The following is a 24,619-nucleotide window of genomic DNA, read 5'->3' as shown; positions in this document are numbered from 1 at the left end:
GTCCGTGGTGGGGAAGTTGTTGGAGAAGATTCTTAGAGACAGGATGTATGCGCATTTAGAAAGGAATAAACTCATTAACGATAGTCAGCATGGTTTTGTGAGAGGGAGGTCATGCCTCACTAACCTGGTGGAGTTTTTTGAAGAAGTGACCAGAATGGTTGACGAGGGATGGGCTGTGGATGTCGTCTATATGGACTTTAGTAAAGCGTTTGGCTAAAGTCCCTCATGGTAGGCTGGTGAAAAAGGTTGGATCTCATGGGATAAAGGGGGAGGTGGCTAGATGGGTGGAGAACTGGCTTGGTCACAGAAGACAGAGGGTGGTAGTGGAAGGGTCTTTTTCCGGCTGGAGGCCTGTGACTAGTGGTGTTCCGCAGGGCTCTGTATTGGGACCTCTGCTGTTTGTGATTTATATAAATGATCTGGAAGAAGGTGTAACTGGGGTGATCAGTAAGTTTGCGGACGACACAAAATTGGCAAGACTTGCAGATAGTGAGTAGCATTGTCAGAGGCTACAGAAGGATATAGATAGGCTGGAAATTTGGGCAAAGAAATGGCAGATGGAGTTCAATCCTGATAAATGCGAAGTGATGCATTTTGGTAGAAATAATGTAGGGAGGAGCTATACGATAAATGGCAGAACCATAAAGGGTGTAGATACGCAGAGGGACCTGGGTGTGCAAGTCCACAGATCCTTGAAGGTGACGTCACAGGTGGAGAAGGTGGTGAAGAAGGCATATGGCATGCTTGCCTTTATAGGACGGGGCATAGAGTATAAAAGTTGGGGTCTGATGTTGCAGATGTATAGAACGTTGGTTCGGCCGCATTTGGAATACTGCGTCCAGTTCTGGTTGCCACACTACCAGAAGGACGTGGAGGCTTTGGAGAGAGTACAGAGGAGGTTTACCAGGATGTTGCCTGGTACGGAGGGGCTTAGTTATGAGGAGAGATTGGGTAAACTGGGGTTGTTCTCCCTGGAAAGACGGAGGATGAGGGGAGACTTAATAGAGGTGTATAAAATTATGAAAGGCATAGATAGGGTGAACGGTGGGAAGATTTTCCCCAGGTCGGTGGTGACGTTCACGAGGGGTCACAGGTTCAACGTGGCTAAAGGACTGGTGCAAGAGGGAGGGTTTTAAATTCATAGATAACTGGGAAATCTTCAAGTCAGGATGGCAACTGTACAGAAAGAATGGGTTACACCTCAACTGGAAGGGAGCAAATATCCTGGCTGGGAGTTTTGCTAGAGTGTTTCGGCAGGATTTAAACTAGTGTGGCAGGGGGGTGGGGAACAGAACAGGAGGTCAGTAAATACTGAGGCTGGGGTTGAGCTGGGGGCCAGGGCAAGGCTAGCTAAGAAGAGGAGCACTCTGGAGGAGGAGGACCTGAGTGGGCCTGGAGGTCTGGAGTGCATCTGCTTCAATGCGTGGAGCGTAACGGGTAAAACAGACGAACTTAGGGCCTTAATGCTTATGCGGAATTTGGATGTGGTTGCGGTGACGGAAACTTGGTTAAAAGGACAGGACTGGCAGCTGAATATTCCGGGGTATAAGTGTTTTAGGCGAGACAGAGGAGGGGCTAAAAAAGGTGGGGGAGTAGCAATATTAGTTAAGGAGCAGATTACCGTGGTGCAGAGGGTAGACAACTTAGAGGGGTCATGTACTGAGTCGCTGTGGGTGGAACTCAGAAACAGGAAGGGTGCAGTCACTATGCTGGGGGTGTACTACAGACCACCCAACAGCCCACGGGAAGTGGAGGAAAGGATATGTCAGGAGATTCTGGATCGGTGCAGAAAAAATAGGGTTGTTGTAGTGGGGGACTTTAATTTCCCTGGCACAGACTGGAAAGTGCTTAGAGCTGGGGGTCCGGACGGGGAGGAATTTGTAAAATGCGTACTGGAAGGTTCTTTGGAACAGTATGTAGATAGCCCGACTAGAGAGGGGGCTATACTGGACCTAGTTCTGGGAAATGAGCCCGGTCAGGTCGTCAAAGTTTCGGTAGGGGAACATGTGGCAAATAGTGACCACAACTCTGTTAACTTTAGGATAGTAATGGACAAGGATGAGTGCTGTCCTACGGGCAGGGTGCTAAATTGGGGGAAGGCTGACTATAGCCGGATTAGGCAGGAATTGGTGGATGTTGATTGGGAGAGGATGTTCGAGGGTAAGTCCGCGTCTGGCATGTGGGAGTCTTTTAAGGAACTATTGATAAGGCTGCAGGATAGGCATGTGCCTGTAAAAAGGAAAGATAGGAAAGGTAGGATTCGAGAGCCGTGGATAACCAGGGAAATTGAGGATCTGATTAAAATGAAAAGGGAGGCGTACGTTAAGTCCAGGCAACTGAAAACAGATGGAGCTCTGGAGGAATACAGAGAGAGTAGGAAAGTACTCAAACGGGGAGTTAGAAGGGCAAAAAGAGGTCACGAGATGTTCTTGGCAGGCAGGATTAAGGAGAATCCGAAGGCATTCTATTCATACGTTAGGAACAAAAGAGTTGTCAGGGAGAAAATCGGACCTCCCAGGGACAAAGGAGGGGAATTATGCTTGGAACCCAAGGGAATAGGGGAGATCCTAAATGAATACTTTGCATCGGTATTCACGAAGGAGAGGGGCGTGTTAACCGGGAGTGTCTCGGAGGGAGGTGTTGACCCGTTAGAGAAAATCTCCATTACAAGAGAGGAAGTGTTAGGTTTTTTAGGGAACATTAAAACTGACAAAGCCCCAGGGCCTGATGGCATCTATCCTCGACTGCTCAGGGAGACGAGAGATGAAATTGCTGGGCCTCTGACGGAAATCTTTGTCGCTTCTTTGGACACGGGTGAGGTCCCTGAGGATTGGAGGATAGCGAATGTTTTCCCGTTGTTTAAGAAGGGTAGCAGGGATAACCCAGGAAATTATAGGCCGGTGAGCTTGACGTCCATGGTAGGGAAGTTGTTGGAGAGGATTCTTAGAGACAGGATGTATGTGCATTTAGAACGGAACAATCTCATTAGTGACAGACAGCATGGTTTTGTAAGAGGGAGGTCGTGCCTTACAAATTTGGTGGAGTTTTTTGAGGAAGTGACAAAAACGGTTGATGAAAGAAGGGCCGTGGATGTCGTCTATATGGATTTCAGTAAGGCATTTGACAAAGTCCCACATGGCAGGTTGGTTAAGAAGGTTAAGGCTCATGGGATACAAGGAGAAGTGGCTAGATGTGTGGAGAACTGGCTTGGCCATAGGAGACAGAGGGTAGTGGTCGAAGGGTCTTTTTCCGGCTGGAGGTCTGTGACCAGTCGTGTTCCGCAGGGCTTTGTACTGGGACCTCTGCTATTTGTGATATATATAAATGATTTGGAAGAAGGTGTAACTGGTGTAATCAGCAAGTTTGCGGATGACACGAAGATGGCTGGACTTGTGGATAGCGAAGAGCATTGTCGGGCAATACAGCAGGATATAGATAGGCTGGAAAATTGGGCAGAGAGGTGGCAGATGGAGTTTAATCCGGATAAATGCGAAGTGATGCATTTTGGACGAAATAATGTAGGGAGGAGTTATACAATAAATGGCAGAGTCATCAGGAGTATAGAAACACAGAGGGACCTAGGTGTGCAAGTCCACAAATCCTTGAAGGTGGCAACACAGGTGGAGAAGGTGGTGAAGGCGGCATATGGTATGCTTGCCTTTATAGGACGGGGTATAGAGTATAAAAGCTGGAGTCTGATGATGCAGCTGTATAGAACGCTGGTTAGGCCACATTTGGAGTACTGCGTCCAGTTCTGGTCGCCGCACTACCAGAAGGACGTGGAGGCGTTAGAGAGAGTGCAGAGAAGGTTTACCAGGATGTTGCCTGGTATGGAGGGTCTTAGCTATGAGGAGTGATTGGGTAGACTGGGGTTGTTCTCCCTGGAAAGACGGAGAATGAGGGGAGATCTAATAGAGGTGTACAAGATTATGAAGGGTATAGATAGGGTGAACAGTGGGAAGCTTTTTCCCAGGTCGGAGGTGACGATCACGAGGGGTCACGGGCTCAAGGTGAGAGGGGCGAAGTATAACTCAGATATCAGAGGGACGTTTTTTACACAGAGGGTGGTGGGGGCCTGGAATGCGCTGCCAAGTAGGGTGGTGGAGGCAGGCACGCTGACATCGTTTAAGACGTACCTGGATAGTCACATGAGCAGCCTGGGAATGGAGGGATACAAACGATTGGTCTAGTTGGACCAAGGAGCGGCACAGGCTTGGAGGGCCGAAGGGCCTGTTTCCTGTGCTGTACTGTTCTTTGTTCTTTGTTCTTTGAAAGGGGGGGGGAGGTTTAACACAGATATCAGAGGGACATTTTTTACACAGAGGGTGGTGGGGGCCTGGAATGCGCTGCCAGGCAAGGTGGTGGAGGCGGACACACTGGGAACGTTTAAGACTTATCTAGATAGCCATATGAACGGAGTGGGAATGGAGGGATACAAAAGAATGGTCTAGTTGGACCAGGGAGCGGCACGGGCTTGGAGGGCCGAAGGGCCTGTTCCTGTGCTGTATTGTTCTTTGTTCTTTGAATGACGTGAGGCCAACCTTCTTACTCAGTGAATCTTTGGAATTGTCTATCCAGACTGTTGTGGATGCTCCATCATTCAAAATATTCCAGACCGAGATCGATCGAGATCTTTCAGGGAATCGAGGGATATGGAGAGGAGACAGGAGAGTGGAGTTGAGACAGAAGATCGGCTATGAGAGCGGGCTTGAGGGGCCGAATGGGCCACTCGCATTCCTAATTCCTATGTAATGCAACCTGCAAAGCAGTTTGTAGTCTAAACATTGATTGAAAAGGGCAATTAGAGTGCAGTTTGGTCAGCCTGAATAATCAGAAAACACTTGTGCCACTAACGGGGGACCAGATTTTCAGCCTGGATTTGGATCAGAGTTCAGTGTTCACAAAAACAAACATTACTCTCCGCATCAAAAAACCTGCATTTCCAACCTTGTCCTGTAAATTTAGGGAACCTGCACATTATCTGTCTGGGAATTTTATTGCATCATTTTGCACATATTTGTTATATTTTTGAGAGCAATACAGTTTTGAAATGTAAATTAAACCTTCATAATCTTAAAACCATTCCAGCACGATGTGTCTTATCAAACAGCGCCCAATAATGGCACCCCAAGTGTAGATTACAGTCGATAGCGATGAAAACAGCTATTACAATTTGCAATAAAAATTGAATAAATCAGACAAAATTACATAATTCAATATCATTAATAATATCATTAATAATATTAATAACTAAAATACATTTAAAAACTTGAATACAGATCAAAATTTACAACGTTCTATTGAAATAAAGTTGGAAAATGAATAAATGATTATTGAGTCAAGGAGACCTGCACAGCTCGTTTCGGAGCTGGAGCACTCAGCTTCCACTTGGCATGGTGTCAGATAAGGTCACAGAGCAGAGAGTGGAGTTCGGGAGGTGGGGAAGGGGGAGGTGGGGGAGGCAGGGGTAAGGGAGGAGTGGGTGGTGGGGGGCGTGAGGGGGGAGGGGGAGGAGAGGGAGATGGGGGTGGAGGGGAAGATGGGGGAGGAGGGGGGGAGTGAGGTTTTGCTGTGTCTTGTTTTCCTAACTACTTCCACAGACAGGTGGGGTGGAAGGAGCACTCCAATGGTGGAGGCTGGGAGAGAGGTTGCAGCCAGACCTGCAACATGGTGCCAACACATCATGTGATATTACAGGGAAGTGATTGGTCAATGAATATCTCGCTCTTCTATCTTTTCTGACTTGCTTGGAGACTGACAGCTCGGTGGGAAAATTAGAGCGTGAAAACAAAATCAGCAGTAAAAAGCAGAACCAGAAAGGTAATAATCTCTGGATTACTACCTGAGCCACGAGCTCATTGGCAGAGGGTCAGTAAGATTAAGGAGGTAAATACGTGACCCAAAAGTTGATGTGGGAGAAATGGGTTTGAATTCATGGAACGTTGACACCAGTACTGGGAGCTCCCAATAAGGGAACTGTTCCAATGGGATGCTCGTCACCTGAATCATGCTGGGACCAGAGTCCTGGTGAATCGTGTAACCATGGTTGTAGATATGGCTTTAAACTAAATAGGTGGGGGGGGGGGTCAGTGATATGGAAATTTACCAAACAAATGTAAGGAGAAGGTAGCAGTACAGGTTAGTGATCATAGAATCCCTACAGTGCAGAAGAGGCCATTCGATGGCCATTCGGCCCATCGCATCTGCACCGACTCTCTGAAAGAATAACTTACCCAGGCACTCTCCCCCACCCTATCCCCATAACCCCACACATTTCCTGTGGTTACTCTATCTAACCTACACACCTTGGGACAGTAAGGGACAATTTAGCATGGCCAATCCACCTAACCTATTATAGAAAGGATATTATTAAACTAGAAAGAGTGCAGAAAAGATTTACTCGGATGCTATCGGGACTTGATGGATTGAGTTATAAGGAGAGGCTGAATAGACTGGGACTTTTTTCTCTGGAGCGTAGGAGGCTGAGGGGTGACCTTATAGAGGTCTATAAAATAATGAGGGCATAGACAAGGCAGATAGTCAATATCTTTTCCCAAAGGTAGGGGAGTCGAAAACTAGAGGGCATAGGTTTAAGGTGAGAGGGGAGAGATACAAAAGTGTCCAGAGGGGTAATTTTTTCACACAGAGGGTGGTGAGTGTCTGGAACAAGCTGCCAGAGGTAGTAGTAGAGGCGGGTACAATTTTATCTTTTAAAAAGCATTTAGATAGTTACATGGGTACGATGGGTATAGAGGGATATGGGCCAAATGCGGGCAATTGGGATTAGTTTAGGGGTTTAAAGAAAAAAGAGCAGCATGGACAAGTTGGGCCGAAGGGCCTGTTTCCATGCTGTAAACCTCTATGACTCTATGACCTGCACATTCTTTGGAGTGTGGGAGAAAACCGGAGCACTTGGAGGAAACCCACGCAGACACAGGAAAAACATGCAAACTCCTCGCGGACAGTCACATTGAACTATCTCCAGTTCATCATTTCAGGAGTACAATGAAATCTCCAGTAACTTGCCAATGGATAAATGAACAGTTTCCAAACTCAGTCTAATCCCATTTTGCAATTTTTATTTGCTGCAAGTTCAAATTTGAACAATGCAGAAATCTGAGGTTGCTCTAATCTCCTTATCTCACTCATAATTATCCATCACTGAATAAACACTCTCCTTTAATTCTACTCCATCCTTCACTCACAAAGATTAACCAACACAGAGTTAACTCTATGAAGTGAGATAGTACAAAACTTAAAGTTGAGGTTTGCTGTCCTTTCCTGTTTTGCTATAATTGTTTCCCTGGTTTCCATGGTCACTGACTCTTGGTCCTAAGGAATTTTGCTCTTGACCTCAGACCCTGACCCAGAAACACTTGCTGCTGGCACCAGATGACAGTTGTGCCGAGTTATTTCCCTGGTACGGTCAATATGAAGCACAGGTATGGATTTGTGACAGGTTTTGGTCTTACTGCACTTCTTTCGGACTTCCTCTGGAGCCCCACATTGCTACCCACTCCAAGTGCCTGGAGTAGACTGAAAGGAGGTGTGGTGTACATCTGAACTGATAATATTTTGGGGCTATAAATTCACTATTAAAAGATTTTGGAATTCCAGCAAGGGCACCATACACATCAAAACTTGTTCTGGGACTCGCGCTCACCCTGGGATACATGGAGGATTATAGAAAAGGTACAAGGTTTCTCCTATCCCAGCACAATGTGCCTCTTGTAACCATTGGACAGGCCGAAATATTTGTTGCAATGAATGTGGCTACAGACTCCTTCCCAACATTGGCAACAACCAATTGTTGGCAACACTATAAAAATATATTAAAATAAGCAGTTAGGGAACATATTGGCTTGCCAAAGCTTTCCTCACCCTTTAGGTATCTGTTACCTCTGATATAATATTCATAAAGATAACTGCAATAAAAGTTGCCTCCTGTCGAATTGTGGAGCTTTCCTGTGGTCTAGTACATGCAGTCCTGAGAATTTACATGTCTGAAATGTCACTGTGGTGGAGATGTTGGCATGTTGTTGGCGTGTTGCAGTTGTTGCCGAGTCAGGGATGTCACTGTCGTTGATGTGACTGTGCTGGGGTGATCCTGGTGCGAGAGTTTAGCCGTTGATGATCTTCTCACTAATAAACTGTGGCATTGTGTAAAGAATCAAAAAGATGAAGAGAGCCAGGATGACGATGACCAGCAGGCCAATGATATACCACTTGTAATTCTTCCAGATAAAGTAGACAAAGGATTTCAAAGGATTCATGAACCAGTTGAATGATGTGTTGGGCCGGCTGGAGATTGAGAGAAAAGCACAAATTAGTCAGATGGCTGATATGAAGAATATTAAGGAAGCAGGAATATCATTACTTGTTACATTAAGCATCAATTGTCAGAGGATATTTACAAAATGTGCAGACTGGAGTAGCTCTCAAGCTGTGAACACAATTTCCCATTCACCTTCTCCCATGACCCTCTGCTCCTGTGTCTTACAGGAATCTGGGGTTATGGGGAAAAGGCAGGGGAATGTGGATGAGAAAAAAATCAGCCATGATTGAATGATGAAACAGACTCGATAGTCCGAGTGGCCTAATTCTGCTCCTGTGTCTTATGGTCTTATGACAGCAGCTCCGATTACAATCACTCTTTCTGGAACATTCTCCCTCCAATGATACTCTTTCTCTAGGAGCCAAAGGTTTGTTTTTATGGTGGTAACAGCCTGACTGAGAGTATCAGGCGGAGGGTATCTGGGGTGGTTCCCACAGATTGGAAAACAGCAAATGTGACGCCACTGTTTAAAAAGGAGGTAGACAAAAGGCGAATAACTATCGACCAGTTAGCTTAACATCTTTAGTAGGGAAAATGCTTGAATCTATCATCAAGAAAGAAATAGCGAGATATCTGGATATAACTTGTCCCATTGGTAAGATGCAGCATGGGTTCATGAAGGGCAGATCATGTTCGACTAATTTAGTGGAATTCTTTGAGAACATTACATGTGCAGTGGACAATGGGGAACCTGTGGATGTGGTGTATCTGGATTTCCAGAAGGCATTTGACAAGGTGCTGCACCAAAGACTGCTACATAAGATAAAGGTGCATGGTGTTACGGGTAATGTATTAGCATGGATAGAGGATTGGTTAACTAGCAGAAAGCAAAGAGTGGGGGTAAATGGGTGTTTTTCTGGTTGCCAATCAGTGACTAGTGGTGTGCCTCAGGGATCGGTGTTGGGACCGCAATTGTTTACGATTTACATAAATGATTTGGAGCTGGGGACCAAGTGTAGTGTGTCAAAATTCACAGATGACACTAAGATGGGTGGAAGAGCAAAGTGTGCAGAGGACGCTGAAAGTCTGCAAAGGGATATAGATAATCTAAGTGAGTGGGCGAGGGTCTGGCAGATGGAGTACAATGTTGGTAAATGTGAGGTCACCCATTTTGTTAGGAATAACAGCAAAATGGACTATTATTTAAATGGTAAAAAATTGCAGCATGCTGCTGTGCAGAGGGACCTGGGTGTCCTTGTGCAGGAATCTCAAGGAGTTGGTTTGCAGGTGCAGCAGGTAATTAAGAAGGCAAATGGAATTTTGTCCTTCATTGCTAGAGGGATGGAGTTTAAAAACAGTGAAGTTATGTTGCAGCTGTATAACTTGAGAAAGGATATACTGGCACTGGAGGGGGTGCAGAGGAGATTCACTAGGTTGATTCCGGAGTTGAGAGGGTTGGCTTATGAGGAGAGACTGAGTAGACTGGGGCTATACTCATTGGAATTCAGAAGAATGAGGGGAGATCTTATAGAAACATATAAGATTATGAAGGGAATAGATAAGATAGAAGCAGGGAAGTTGTTTCCACTGGCGGGTGAAACTAGAACTAGGGGGCATGGCCGCAAAATAAGGGGAAGCAGATTTGGGACTGAGTTGAGGAGGAATTTCTTCACACAAAGGGTTGTGAATCTGTGGAATTCTCTGCCCAGTGAAGCAGTTGAGGCTACCTCATTAAATGTTTTTAAGGCAAGGATAGATAAATTTTTGAACAGTAAAGGAATTAAGGGTTATGGTGAGCGGGCGGGTAAGTAGAACTGAGTCCACGCAAAGATCAGCCATGATGTTATTGAATGGCGGGGCAGGCTCGAGGGGCCAGATGGCCTACTCCTGCTCCTAGTTCTTATATTCTTATCATACATCCCTCAACTTTCCTCACCCATTTCCCTATGGAAAAATAGGGGTAAATTCCCCATTGCAGACCATTGAATGCAGCAAAATGTGTGACAGCTGTTTTGGATCTGAGAAAAAACAATCAAAATATTAGGTGGAATTGTGTAAAGGGAATGAGGGTCTCGGCTCCCCGCTGGAGACTCCTGCATCATCTCTTTTTGAGAAGACCTGTTGCATTTTGTGGCACTTGGGCACTTCCAGGCTGGCAATAGGCCTTCCCGTGAAAGAGGACTCAAGGGGTGCAAGTCTCTCCTGTTGAGAAGTGTCAGCCAATCAGAAGCTTGCAGTTCTTCTCTACTCAACAGTGGATCAAAGAGGGAGCCAGGCACGGGTAAACAATGGCAGGACGAATGTTGTCAGGTTGGGTTCACACACAAGAATGGGGGGTGGATCAGCAGGGTCACAGGCTCTCATCAGAACACCACCTTCCACCCCCGATGACCCCCCACCCCCACCCCCATGGACTTAATCCAAGTGAAGCTGCGAAGGTGGCAGGTACCCACCCCCTTCCGTGCCATCCAATGAAATGATCCTGTTACCAATCTAACCACTGGGGAGATTACAAGATTCTTCATTGATTTCATGGAGAGAGACTTGTAGCTGTGGATTACATGCAACAAGTATCAAAAAAGAATGGTTTATCTCAGAAATGCTGGAATATAAAGGGAGGAGGTTATATTACAGTAAGCAGAGTTCCAGTTAGACCCCATGTGGATGGCTGCATTCAATTCTGGCCACTGCCCGTGGGGAAGGAGAAATTGGCCATGGAGTGGGTGTAGTGTCGACTCAGGAAATGGTTAAACAATAACGTAGAAACCTGTCTTTGTATTCTCTCCAGTGTAGAAGATTGAGGATGATCTAATCAAGGTAATTAAAATGATAATGGGAATCAAAAGAAGCCAATACCATAAGATTGGATCTCGGCCCTTTAGGAGTGAAAGCATTTTGTTCTAAAAATGTTCTGGGAAGCCTGGGCTAATGTTCTGGGGACCCAGGTTCGAATCCCGCCACAGCAGATAGTGGAATTTGAATGCAATAAAAAGTATCTGGAATCAAGAGTCTAATGATGACAATGAAACCATTGTCGATTGTCGGAAAAACCCATCTGGTTCACTAATGTTCTTTAGGGAAGGGAATCTGCCATCCTTACTTGATCTGGCCTACATGTGACCATGATGTGGAGATGCCGGCATTGGACTGGGGTAAACACAGTAAGAAGTCTCACAACACCAGGTTAAAGTCCAACGGGTCTACTTGATATCATGAGCTTTCAGAGCGATGCCCCTTCATCAGGTGAGTGGGAGTTCTGTTCACAAACAGGGCATATAATAAGCTCTGTTTGTGAACAGAACTCCCACTCATCTGATGAAGGGGCAGCGCTCCGAAAGCTAGTGGCTTGTGCTACCAAATAAACCTGTTGGACGTTGACCTGGTGTTGTGAGACTTCTTACTACATGTGATGCCAGATCCACAGCAATGTGGTTGACTCTCAACTGCTCTCTGAACAAGGGCAACTACGGATGGGCAATAAATGCTGGCCAGCCAGTGATGCCCATGTCCCAAGAATTAATATAAAAAATATAATTTTTTTTCACAAATGGAAGAGGGAAACTGAGATTGACTGATCCCTATTGAGCGAGAGTATTGAGGGCTTCAGAGTACAGGTGATGACTGGAGTCACGGTATTAATCAACTGTGACCTGACTGAACGGTGGAACAAATGCCTCATCTCCACCTACTTCAGCCAATCATATGCTCTTTATGTCTGGTATTTTTATCATCTCTTTCCTATTGGCTGATGATAGGATCACTTTGACACTTAATTACATCCTATTTTCCACTTAAGCACTTTACAAATCACTGTATTCTGTGGGTCTGCATGTGTGTATATGTATTTATATGTCTATGTGTGTCTGTCCACATTTTATTGTACATGTCTGTTTGCATATGGATATGTGTGTCTACATGTACGTCAATGCATCTGTCTGTCGCTATCATTCCCCCTTTCCCTTTTCTGTCTTCTCTCCTTTTTAACTATTGCCATACCCATCGATAGAACCAGAAAGCATTTATGCTGCAGGAAGAGGCCATTCAGCCCATCATGTCTGCACCAGCCAATCACGCTTTCCAGCTCCTGGTTCACACCTTGCAGGTTCCAGCGTTTCAGATGCAGATCCAGGCACATTTTGAATAATTTGAGCACTCCGCCCCAACCACCAATTTAGGAAATTAATTCCAGGCATCCACCCTAACTCTAACCCTCTGGGTGAAAAAGATTTTCCTCATGTCCCCTGTACCCATTGTCTTCAATCTATTCCCCTAGTACTTTACTCCCAGCTAGGAGGAAACAGATCTTTCCTGTCTACCTATCTAGGCTCCTCAGAATTGTGTACATCTCAATCAGGTCACCCTTTAGCTCCTCTGTTCTAAGGGAAAACAACCTCAGCCTATCCAATCTCTCCCCATAGCTGCAATTTTCTAGTCCTGGCAGATCTCCTCTGCACTGTCTCCAGAGCAATCATGTCCTCCTGCAACCTCTTGCTTCCTTGAACCTATCTCCACTAAACTGCTATTCACATAACTTCCCCTCCTGGTCCCCATGTTAGCTGACATTGTTAATGTTTCTATCTCCTCAATACCCCTCCCCTACAAATCTGCCATCATCACCCCGTCCTTTAAATATTAACCCTTGACCCCAGCATCCTGGCCTATTACCGTCCAACCTTCGACCTCCCTTCTCTTTCCAAAGTGCTGTCGCTCTTAAATCCGTTCCCATCTTTCCCAGGACTCCATTCCTCAACTAAACGCTGCCCCTCAGTGACAGTGTTAATTTTCACATGTACACATGCTCGACCTCAGCACCGTCTCTCTTGACTTCCCCACTGTCTGTAAAACATCAGACTGTTTATCCAACATCCACTCTTGAATAAGCAGAAATTTCTTTCAATTAAATATTGGGAAGATGGAGCCGTTGACTTCAGTTTCCACAGAAACTCCATTCCCTTGCCACTGACTTCACCCTCTCCTTGACAACTGTCAGAGGTTGAGCCAGACTATTAGCATCCTCAGTGTAACGTTTGGCCCTGAGATTAGCTTCAGATCACATACCGCAACATGATCATCACTTATTTCCACCACTGTAACCTTTCCTAACTCTGCACCAACCTCACTCAGCTCATCAATTGCGCCATGTCCTTGTTACTTCTGGATTTAACTCTTCCAGCACGCCTAGCCAGCTTCCCATGTTCCACACTCTAAACTTTACATCTCCAAAACCTCTGCTACCCACATCCTTACGCATTACCAGTCCTATCCCACTATCTCTCCTGTACTCACCAACCTGATTGGCTCCCAGTTAAGTAAAGTCTTAATGGTCAAATTCTCACCCATTCTTTTCGAAACTCTCCATGGCCTCACCCTTCCCTTTGTCTGTAAACTCCTCAAGCTTCACAACCCTTTGAGATGTCTGCATTCATCTAATTTGGGCCTATTCAGCATTCCTGATTTCCATCGCTCAATAATTGGTCAATATGCCTTCAGCTGCCTGCGTCCAAAGTCCCTCCTTAAATCTCACCACCTCCACTTCCCTTTCCTCTCCAGCCCTACCTCTTTGCTTAAGTTTTTCAGAATCTGCACTAATGTCATCTGACGTGGCAGAGCATCAGTTTGGTCTTGTGTAGCACCTGGGGATGTTTTCCTGCGTCAAAGGCGCTATATAAATGCAAGTTGTTTATGTATCATATTTCAGTTCTCATTAGTTATGTCAGCGCCCCAATGTCTCTGCGTACACTGACAGACCTTTAGAGCAGTTCCAATGTTTTTCCTTTCAGATTTGCAACATTTGCAACAATAGATAAGATAGAAGCATGCAAGTTGTTTCCACTGGCGGGTGAAACTAGAACTAGGGGGCATGGCCTCCAAATAAGGGGGAACAGATTTAGGACTGAGTTGAGGAGGAACTTCTTCACACAAAAGGTTGTGAATCTGTGGAATTCCCTGCCCAGTGAAGCAGTTGAGGCTCCCTCATTGAATGTTTTTAAGGCAAGGATAGATACATTTTTGAACAGTAAAGGAATTAAGGGTTATGGTGAGCGGGCGGGTAAGTGGAGCTGAGTCCACAAAAAGATCAGCCATGATCTTATTGAATGGCGGAGCAGGCTCGAGGGGCCAGATGGCCTACTCCTGCTCCTAGTTCTTATGCTCTTATTCAGAATTTTTATTCACTTACTTGGGCTTTTCCAGGGGTTCCGGTTCCTTCCGACCAAGGCCAACAGGACTTTTTTCTGCTTCCTCTACAGTCAGCAGGTGCATCTCAGCCTCTACTTTACCCTGTCATAAACAAGAATAAATATTCACTAATCTCCTTACCTTCTCATTCAAAATTGCCTCTCCTCATCCCCCCACAATACTCTGCATTTAGCTGCCACTGTTTGAGGAGAAACTATAAGATACAATGCGAAGGAGATTCCATTCTATCTGCAAAGTGCAATGGCACTGGATATGGATAGTTAGCACCCAATTTTAACATCTCCTGGAAAAGTGCAGAACTTCAGTCTTGCCCTACAGCATCTATCTGGTCAGGAGGTGGGATTAATCCCACAACTTCCTGACTCAGAACCAAGAATGTTCCCCATGGAGACAGGAAACTTGAAAGAGCATTAAAAACGTGGGGGATGAAAGTCTGTCTCTTAAAGAAATTACATAACTTCTCCAATATCTTTTCTGTTTTGACAAGGAAAGCAATGACACTGTGTCTGGAGAAAACAGAGTCATAGGCGAGAATTCTATGGGTCCCCAGGGATTGGATGGCAGATGGGGCCATAAAATTGGGCACAATGGCAGTGGCTCAGTGCCTAGTGCCTAGGTCTTATGTCTCCACTGTGATTTCGCCCATGGTGGGTGAGGTATTGGGCAGCTTGCTTGCCCGTAGGCCAAGTGAAGCCCATAAGTGGTCAACTAATGGGGAGGCCTCTGCCACAATATGAAATCTGATGGGCTGGCAGCCAGGCAAGGAGAGTTTAAAGATTCTGTCCACCCAAATTCCCCTCTTCATTGTCCTGCCCATTCTGCCCACACATCCCCCCACCCCTCTCTCTCACCAGGGTCTAGCAGTGTCACCTAGGCAACAGAATCACAGAATACTACAGTGCAGAAGAGACCTATCGGTCCACTGAGTCTGCACCGACACTTGAAAGGCCCTGACCTGCCCACCTAACCCCACTTGCCAGCACTTGGCCTTGGATGTTGTGGCATTGCCAAATGCTCATCCAGATACTTTTGAAAGGATGAGGGGCATCCTGCTTCCACCACCCTCCCAGGCAGCGCATTCCAGACTGTCACCACCCTCTGGGTAAAAATGTTTTTCCTCAAATCCCCCCTAAACCTGTAACACCTTCTCTTCCTCAAAAACATGGCCCCTCTCCTTGGTGAACACTGAAGAAAAGTATTCATTCATCACCTCGCCTATCTCTACTGACTCCATACACAAGTTCCCACTGCCGTCCTTGACCGGCCCTAACCTCACCCTGGTCATTCTTTTATTCCTCACATAAGAGTAAAAAGCCTTGGGGTTTTCCTTGATCCGACCCGCCAAGGACTTCTCATGTCCCCTCCTAGCTCTCCTAAGCCCCTTTTTCAGCTCATTCCTTGCTAACTTGTAACCCTCAATCGAGCCATCTGAACCTTGTTTCCTCATCCCTACATTAGCTTCCCTCTTCCTTTTCACAAGACATTCCACCTCTTTCGTGAACCATGGTTCCCTCACTCAGCCATTTCCTCCCTGCCTGACAGGGACATACCTATCAAGGACACCCAGTATTTGTTCCTTGAAAAAGTTCCACTTTTCATTAGTGCCTTTCTCTGACAGTTTCTGTTCCCATCTTATGCCCCTAATTCTTGCCTAATCGCATCATAATTACCTCTCCCCCAATTGTAAACCTTGCCCTAAGGTTTATATGTATATAAATGACTGTGTGGGGGTAGGATTACTAATCCTACCCCGCACATATTTATATAAATGATGAATAATAGGGGGCCCAACACCGATCCCTGTGGTACGCCACTGGGCAATGGCTTCCAGTCACTAAAGCAGCCTTCTGCCATCACCCTCTGTCTCCTACAACTGAGCCAATTTTGAATCCACTTTATCTAATTACCCTGTATCCCATGTGAATTTATCTTTTTTACAGGTGACACAAAGATTGGATGGGTGGTTAACAGTGAGGCGAGACTCTTTGGCTACAAGAAGATATAGTCGGAATGGTCAAATAGGCAGATAAGTGGTAGATGGAATTTAACCCTGAAAAGTATTCAATGAATGGCAGGACACTAGGAAATTCTGTGGAACAAAGGGACCTTGGTGTGTTTGTCCACAGATCTCTGAAAGCGGAAGGACATGCTAGTAGGGTGGTGAAAAAGGCATATGGGACACTTGCCTTTATCAATTGAGGCATAGATTACAAAAGAAGGGAATTCATGTTGGAGTTGTATAGAACTTTGGTGAGGCCACAGCTGGAGTACTGTGTGCAGTTCTGGTTGCCACATTATCGGAAGGACGTGGTTGTACTGGAGGTGCAGAGGAGATTTACCAGGATACTGCCTGGGATGGAACATTTAAGTTATGAAGAGAAGTTGCATAGGCTTGGGTTGTTTTCGTTGGAGCAGAGAAGGCTGAGGGGCGACCTGATCAAGGTGTACAAGATTATGAGAGACATGGACAGAGTGGATAAGGAGCAGCTGTTCCCCTTAGTTGAAGGGTTGGTCACAAGGGGAATTAGGTTCAAGGTGAGGGGCAAGAGGTTTAGGGGGATATGAGGAAAAATGTTTTTCCCCAGTGGGTGGCGAGGGTCTGGAATGCGTGCCTGGGAGGATGGTGGAGGAGGGTTGCCTCATTTCCTTTAAAAAGAATCTGAATGAGCACTTGGCACATCATAACATTCAGGGCTATGGGCCAAATGCTGGCAGATGGGATTAGGAGGGAGTTCAGGTGTTTTAATGTGTTGGTGTGGACTCGATGGGCTGAAGGGCCTCTTCTGCACTGTATGATTCTAAAACTTCAATAGTGTCCAAATGAAAATTAACATTTACAATTTTCTTTCCCAGTTTTTCCAACCTGAAGGAACTGATCCAGACAGGGTTACAATTCCTCAGGGACAGATTCACATTGGCATACCTTTCTCCATGAACTGAATTGTGAGTATTGCTGAAAAAAGACATTGGGGGCAATCTTACCAAAAAAATTCAAAGTGCCGAACGAGTGTGAAAACTGGAGTGAATTGCACCCATTTTTTGGGCGAGCTCCCAGATGCGATCTGATGGCACTTAGAAAAAATAAGATCCCAAATGTGATTCTTGCCAATAGGAGGAAGCGGACAGAGTCTCTTGACTTGGGGAAGCCTGCTACTGACTACTAGAGAGCACTATTGCACATGGACCCCGATCTCCCAGTGCACTGTGTGCAAGATTAGATAGCGCACTCAGAGATTGTCAGTAATGACCCCCCCTCCCCCCCCCACTCCAGGACACTGCATCCCCAACCCCTGATCAACCGCCCGATGGGCCCTCCCCCCCCCCCACCAATTGTAGCCCCTGATCATGACACCCCCAATCCCCCCGATTGCCACCGCCGACTCCCCCCCAGTTGATCGCTGCCTCGGCGATCCCCGATGCAAAGTAGGCAGCCCGGTGGAGCTCCCATGACCTGCCGCCCTTCAGGTCCTGCCCCCTCCAGGTCTCCCTTCAGGCCCCACCCCTTGACACTGCCCAATAAGCACTTTCAGGGTGCCAAACTGGGACTGCCCAAGGGGCACTGCCTGCCCCTGCTCCCAACCAACCAGAGGGACTTCAATGGCCTCCAGTCCCACCAGCAAGGCTGTCACATCTGGTTCCTTGGTGGGAACCTTCTGCGTTTCTCGCTGGTGAGGACCTCCACTGGTGAGTTTGTTAACACAAGTGAGCCCAGACGATTGCGGCCCAGGCTCACTAATATTAAAATAAGCTCATTAATATTAAATTACAGCAGCAGGACGGTCTGGTAGTATCGTGAGAGGCGAAAAGAGCCAGTAAGTTCACCCCCATTTTGTCAAAGTTTTCCATTAAACACTCATCAGGCCAAAGGTAAGAATACCAATGTCAGAGGAAATGACAACATTATACTGAATGAGAAGAGAGCACTGACTGCTTGGCAAATACAATCTGATTGGTAGCACCACTGCCATAGAGAATGCACCAGTTGATAGTGACTGACAATTAACTTCCAAGCATTATTTGAAAATTTAAACCAAACTGTTTGACTCTGATTGGCCATGGCATTGCTCTGAAAAATAAACCAACAAATGGCTATCACTTATTTTTATCTGAAACAGGCACAATGTGTGTACATAGTCTTTCTCTCTGCAAAGAACATGGCCCTATGTATATTTGCAGTCTCCGGCACATGAAAATGGACCACACTATGAGCTTGACTGACGATCTTAGATTGGTTGTCAGTGTAATTTGTAAATGGTGCATTCTCCATGACAATGCCTCTATCAATCTGAGTCCACTTGTTAACCAATCAGCTCTTTCTTCTCATATAGTGTAAAGTTGTTGTTTCCCCCTACATTGGTATTCTTGCGAATGATCTGATGAGTTCAAGATGAAAAGCTTCGACAATACTCATGTTTTGTATGACCAAACGACTATTTGAACTATTTGAATAATGTTGGGGTGCTCTTCCTAGCTTGGGTCCTAAAAGTAAAAGGACAGTTTTCTAACTGAGGGTGCCCACAGTTTCTGGTATCTCTCCCAGCTGAAGATGTCAGTAAGAGTCTCACCCTGAGTATGTAAGTATTGTTCGAGCTGTCAGTAAACTCAACATCCTCTATTTTTACTTTCTTCTTTTTTTTCTTTTTCTTCTTTTTCTTGCCTTCTTCTTCTTCTTCTTCATCTTCTATTTCTTTAACTTTGATCAATGGCCACCATCCTTTTATCCGCTTGCTTCTAATGATGGAGGTGCGCGGACCTGCTTTCTCTTTTGCCATCTTGATGGTACATTGCTCGGCAGTTTTTGTTCCTCGGACCATGTCGTATAGTTTCACTTCAACAGAACCTGCAGCAGCAGAAAGGAATGACTAGCAAATTTCTGCAACTATTCACCTCTGACCACAATTACATGAATGATTATTGATCCTGCGACATTCACACTTAACTGTCTAACATTAGCAAAATCAATAGACTGAGACACCAGTTTCGATTTGTGCATCCATTAGAATTTTCAAAAAATATTGAACTTTAGAAATCGAATATTTACGAATTGAATTCTGGTACTTGCTGTTCCAGCATCAATCCCAGCAATCACTTCAGGATCAGTGACAACTGGCAGGTTTAAGGCTATAAACTGATTTGACATCAAATTTTGAAACGACAGATATAATCCAATACAAAATACAAAGTTGGAGCAAGAGTAAGACAGTCCCCTTGAGCCTATTCCACTATTCAATAAAAGCACAGCTGACCTGACTGTGTCCTCAACTCCACAGGTACATAGATGGGAAAGGTATAGAGGGATGTTTGCCAAAAGCAGGCAAATGGGACTAGTTCATATTGGAAACCTGGTTGGCATGGATGAGTGGGAGAGCCCACTCACCTGAAGAAGGGGCTTAGAGCTCCAAAAGCTTGTGTGGCTTTTGCTACCAAATAAACCTGTTGGACTTTAACCTGGTGTTGTTAAACTTCTTACTGTGTTTACCCCAGTCCAACGCCGGCATCTCCACATCATGGATGTGTGGGCCAGTTTCCGTGCTCTATATGCCTATGACTCTATGGTCCCACATTCCATCTACCTCCCATACACTTATCTCTGCCTTAAAAATAGTCAATGACCTGGAGGGTTCTCTCTGGGGAAGAGAGTTCCAAAGATTCAGAATCTTAAAAGGAACACTGTATTTTTAAATGGTGTTCCAATGCCTTCTTTGATGGGAAAAGCAAACTCAGTGCATGTTCTTTGTTGATATATTTAGATTGTATTTGCACAGCTTCTGTTTGAAACATTGAAACATAAACTAGAAGCAGTGGTAGGCCATTCGGCCTTTCAAGCCTGCTCCGCGATTCATCTTCATCAAAAACAATGGGGGAGATTCTATCAAAAATGTGCTGAATTGCCAGGAAAACTGGTGTAAATCACGATTGTTTTTTCAGTGGGAGTTCAGACTCGAATCTCCCACACTCTGCAATGCAGAGGTCACAATTGTGAATATCATTAAAAGCTCGGGGGGGTGGGGCCTATTCACACCAGAGGCTGAGAGTTCCAGAACTCTGCGCATGCGCACTGGCCCCGAACTGTCAGCCTGCACTTTACTGGCCAGCCTGGGACACCGCCAGTGTGCCCCTCCCCAGTCCCCCCATGGCCTGATCGTGGCTCCCACGAGCACTCCTGGGCTAGCCTCGAACCCACCCCATCCAGGAGCACCCCGATCTCCAGGCCCCCCTGGCAGTGACAATAGGCCCCCCAGCAGAATCCCCCTCCCATGGGAGGCAGACCCCCACTGGCAGATACCCCGACCCCCCAGCAGATCCCACCCCCACGGAAGGCAAACCCCCTCCCCCCCCCGGCTGACCACCCCTCCAGCCTGCCCCAATTGCTGCCCTCCCCCCAGCCCCGATCAATTCCAATGCAGAGTGGCAGCCCCTGTAAGTCCCGCCACAAGGCCCTGCCCCCTTTGGCACTGCCCGATGCCCAGTGGGCAGTGCCAGCATGGGCACTTTGCCCCTTGGACAGTGCCAAGGGGCACAGGCTAGCACTGCCAGGGTGCCCATGCCCAGGGGGCACCACGCCCTAGTGCCCGGGCCCTGGTTGCCCCCACTTCACTCTAACGGGTTTCCCGCTAGTTCGCTGAAAGTGGGAAAGTGCAGAACCCTGCCAGAGTGAAATTCTCCTGGCGGGGTGGGAGATGCTATTGGGCCCGGAGACCTCAGTCCCAGGCCCGATAATCACATTCAAGAGACATTAAAAACAGATTAAAATCACTTACTTTCTGTTCCCGCCAGTGTGGTTTTCAGTGTGGTCCCGATCGTGCCGGATATCCGGCACTCAGAGATGCGTGCATCGGAAACGCATGTGCAAATCCCGCGAATCGGCCCTCACGCGATTCTCCTGGCCTGCCATGCTAAAAAATTAGCGCATCGGGATGGGAGAATCTCCCCCAATATCCCATCACCCTTTCCCCCTATATCCCTTCATCCCTTTAGCCCCAAGAGCTATATCTAATTTCTTCTTGAAATCACACAGCGTTTTCACCTCAACTACTTTCTATGGATGAAGAAATTTTTCCTCACCTTAGTCCGAAAAGGTTTACCCCGTATCCTCAAACTATGACCCCTACTTCTGGACTCCAACACTTGACTGATGATCAAGGGCAGACTGATGGTGCGGTAATTGGCTGGGTTAGATTTGTCATGTTTCTTGTACACAGGACATACCTGGGCAATTTTCCACATTGTCAGGTAGATGCCAGTGTCATAACTGTACGGGAAGAGCTTGGCGAGGGGAGCGGCAAGCTCTGGAGCACAAGTCTTCAGTATGATTGCTGTAATGTTGTCAGAGTCCATTGCCTTTGCAGTATCCAATTAAATGAATTAACTGACTAGCAGCTGCTATATAGAATCATAGAAACCCTACAGTGCAGAAAGAGGCCATTTGGCCCATCGAGTCTGCACCGAACACATATGAAAGGATTTGAAGCTGGAATTACTCCTTCTCCACTGCCTTCTCTTAGAATCTGCACTGATTGTGGAAAACCCTCCTTACTGTTGCAATCAACTGCATTTCAAGGCAAGGTCATTACAGGCATACCTGAAACCTGGGCTTGCTAAGGCCGATTGTCTATCTAAATAAGATTTCTATTTCGTCCTGTCCCATGCCATTTTCCAAAATCTTTGAATTTTCCTCCTCCAAATATTACCAACTTCTCCTTTGAAAGTAATTAGGGATTCTGTCATTTTTTGTGATGTGGAGATGCCGGCATTGGACTGGGGTAGGCACATCTCAGCTGAAGGAGCGGTGCTCCGAAAGCTCGTGCTACCAAATAAACCTGTTGGACTTTAACCTGGTGTTTTGAGACTTCTTACTGTGCCATTCCCATTTTCAAACATCTTGGAAGGAAAATATAACCTTTCTTTTGATAGTCAGATCTCTGATATCATTTTCTCAAATCACTTTTTGCCCACACTCAGTGGTTTTGATATCTTTCAGAAGAGGAGCAAAAGCGAGGAGATAGAAGAAACCCTACAGTGCAGAAAGAGGCCATTCGGCCCATCGAGCCTGCACCAACCACAATCCCACCCAGGCCCTATTCCCTAAAACCCCACATATTTACCCTGCTAATCCCCCTGACACCAATGGGCAATTTAGCACGGCCAGTCAATCTAACCTGCGCATCTTTGGAGATAATTAACAAGTTTGGAGCCAAACAGATTTCAAATTCTTACCGAGAAAGTCATTTGCCGAAATCAAATCGTAATCCCAGAGTTGGAGCAGGAGAACAGCAGGCTGTCGAAACTCCGATTCCTCCAAGGAGAAAATAGACTCTTTCTTTTTATAAACAATCTCTTTCTCTGTTGGCAAGTAGTCAAAGCGAAAGACAAACCGCCAGTTGAAATTCCCCTCTCCAGTCAGAGAGTTAAAGTGAACGTCCGTCTCTTGCTTCTCATTTTCCAAACCCTTTAACCAGCTGTGAAATTAAACCAAAGCACTTTATTTGGCAAATTCAACATCTCTGTTGATAGTATGCTCTGTATGGGAGGGGGAAGGTTTCAGTGGGGTTTGGAAGCCAGGCAGAGAGGCACAAAGTGGGGTAACACCTTGGGGGAGGGGGATGGAGGTGGGAGGGGGGGGGAGGAAAGTTGTACTTTCCCATACTACTGGCTTGCCGCTGCCCATTATGGCAGGACAGACAGATTGAGGGCCAAAAGTGTTGAATAATTGGCCACCAAAGGCCTTCAAAAGACCAAAAGCTGGGAAGGCTAGTGGGTGTCTTACCCACCGACTGTATTTGGATTTGGGGGTGGAGAGGAAGGTGATGGGCTAGCCACCCAACATGTGAAGCTTTCAAAATAGCATTCTCCGTTGCCTTTGGGTGGGATCTTACGAGCCTCGGGCAGGTGAGACGGTAAAATTCCGGCATATGTCTCTAAACCATGGCTTACAAGGGAGATTCAAGATAGTATTAGATCCAAGGAAGAGGTATAGAAATTGGCCAGAAAAACAGACCTGAGGATTGGGAGCAGTTTGGAATTCAGCAAAGAAGGACCAAGGGATTTTTCAATAAGGAGCAGATAGAGTACGAGAGTAAGCTTGAGAGGAACATAAAAACTGACAGTAAAAGATTCCATAGGTACCACAACCCTCCTATAATGTGGATTCCAGAACCTCACACAATATTTTAACTGTGGCCTAACCAATGTTATATACAATTCCAGCATAACTTTTCTGCTCTTAAATTATAATGTGTACTGTTCTGGTTCTAAGTCACAATGCTCATTTTGAGAGCAGGTGCAGACATGATGGGCCAAATGGCCTCTTTCTGCACCGCAACAATTCTGTGATGTGATAAACTAAGGAGAGAGGACGTGGCAAGGGAGCAAAAAGGAAATGATAATCAGAATGCGGCAGAAAAGGAGAAGAGCAGACAAACAGAGTGACTGGGTAGCAGATAAAGCTAGAGATTGTGAAAATAATAAGACAGGATCAAAGGCACGCTATCTGAACACATGCAGCAGATGAACAGACGATACAAATAGAAGTAAATAAGTCTGATCTAATTGCCATTATAAAGTAGTGGCTATAGGGTGTCCAAGGCTGGGAACTGAATATTCAAGGTTATTTGAAATTTAGGGAGGATAGACAAAAAGGAAATGGAGGTGGGGTAGCATTGTTAATAAAAGGATGGGATCAGTACATTAGTGAGAGGGGGATCTAAGATCAAGATGTGGAACCAGTGTAGGTGAAGGAAAGTAACAGCAAGAAGCCTCAAACATTGGTCGGAATTGTTTATAGGGCACCAAACAATAATGCTAAAATAGTACACTATGAATCGGGAAATTATAGGTGCGTGTAACAGGGGAAATGTGGGTGATTACCCTTTGACGTAAATGTCACTGGATCGGTCTCCTGTCAGTGGATTCACATCATCAAGTGCCACATCATCCGTGTTCCAGATAATCACTCGGAGTTCATAACTAATAAACATATAAGGGTAAATATTGTCAGTCAGTAATAATAAAAGACTGCTGTAACTTATCAAAACTTGACATCAATTGAAAACACTCATTTATAAAGCTTCATTAAAATATACTAGGAATTCCAATAAATGCATTTCCAGGTCCCAATGCAAACTGGTGCATACGAGGTTGGAGAAT

General features: G+C 45.9%; 1 protein-coding gene across 2 annotated transcripts in view; it reads right to left on the bottom strand.

The window, feature by feature from the left end:
• Positions 1-7,981: 7,981 nt before the first annotated feature.
• The window catches only part of fer1l4 (fer-1 like family member 4), a 240,860-nt gene continuing 224,222 nt past the window's right edge, over positions 7,982-24,619 (bottom strand). For both annotated transcript variants that reach the window (XM_078237010.1, XM_078237011.1), the window contains 5 exons: positions 24,341-24,439; positions 22,691-22,932; positions 19,039-19,313; positions 14,454-14,554; positions 7,982-8,301 (listed from right to left, as the gene is read on the bottom strand). In XM_078237010.1, coding sequence (XP_078093136.1) covers positions 8,121-8,301; positions 14,454-14,554; positions 19,039-19,313; positions 22,691-22,932; positions 24,341-24,439 — 898 coding nt within the window. In that variant the 3' untranslated portion in view covers positions 7,982-8,120. The remainder of the gene's footprint in view (positions 8,302-14,453; positions 14,555-19,038; positions 19,314-22,690; positions 22,933-24,340; positions 24,440-24,619) is intronic.

This window comes from Mustelus asterias, chromosome 20, assembly GCF_964213995.1.
Source record: "Mustelus asterias chromosome 20, sMusAst1.hap1.1, whole genome shotgun sequence".
NCBI lineage: Eukaryota > Metazoa > Chordata > Chondrichthyes > Carcharhiniformes > Triakidae > Mustelus > Mustelus asterias.
The sequence above is the reverse complement of the archived record's forward strand: the minus strand, read 5'-3'. Positions and strand labels throughout refer to the sequence as shown.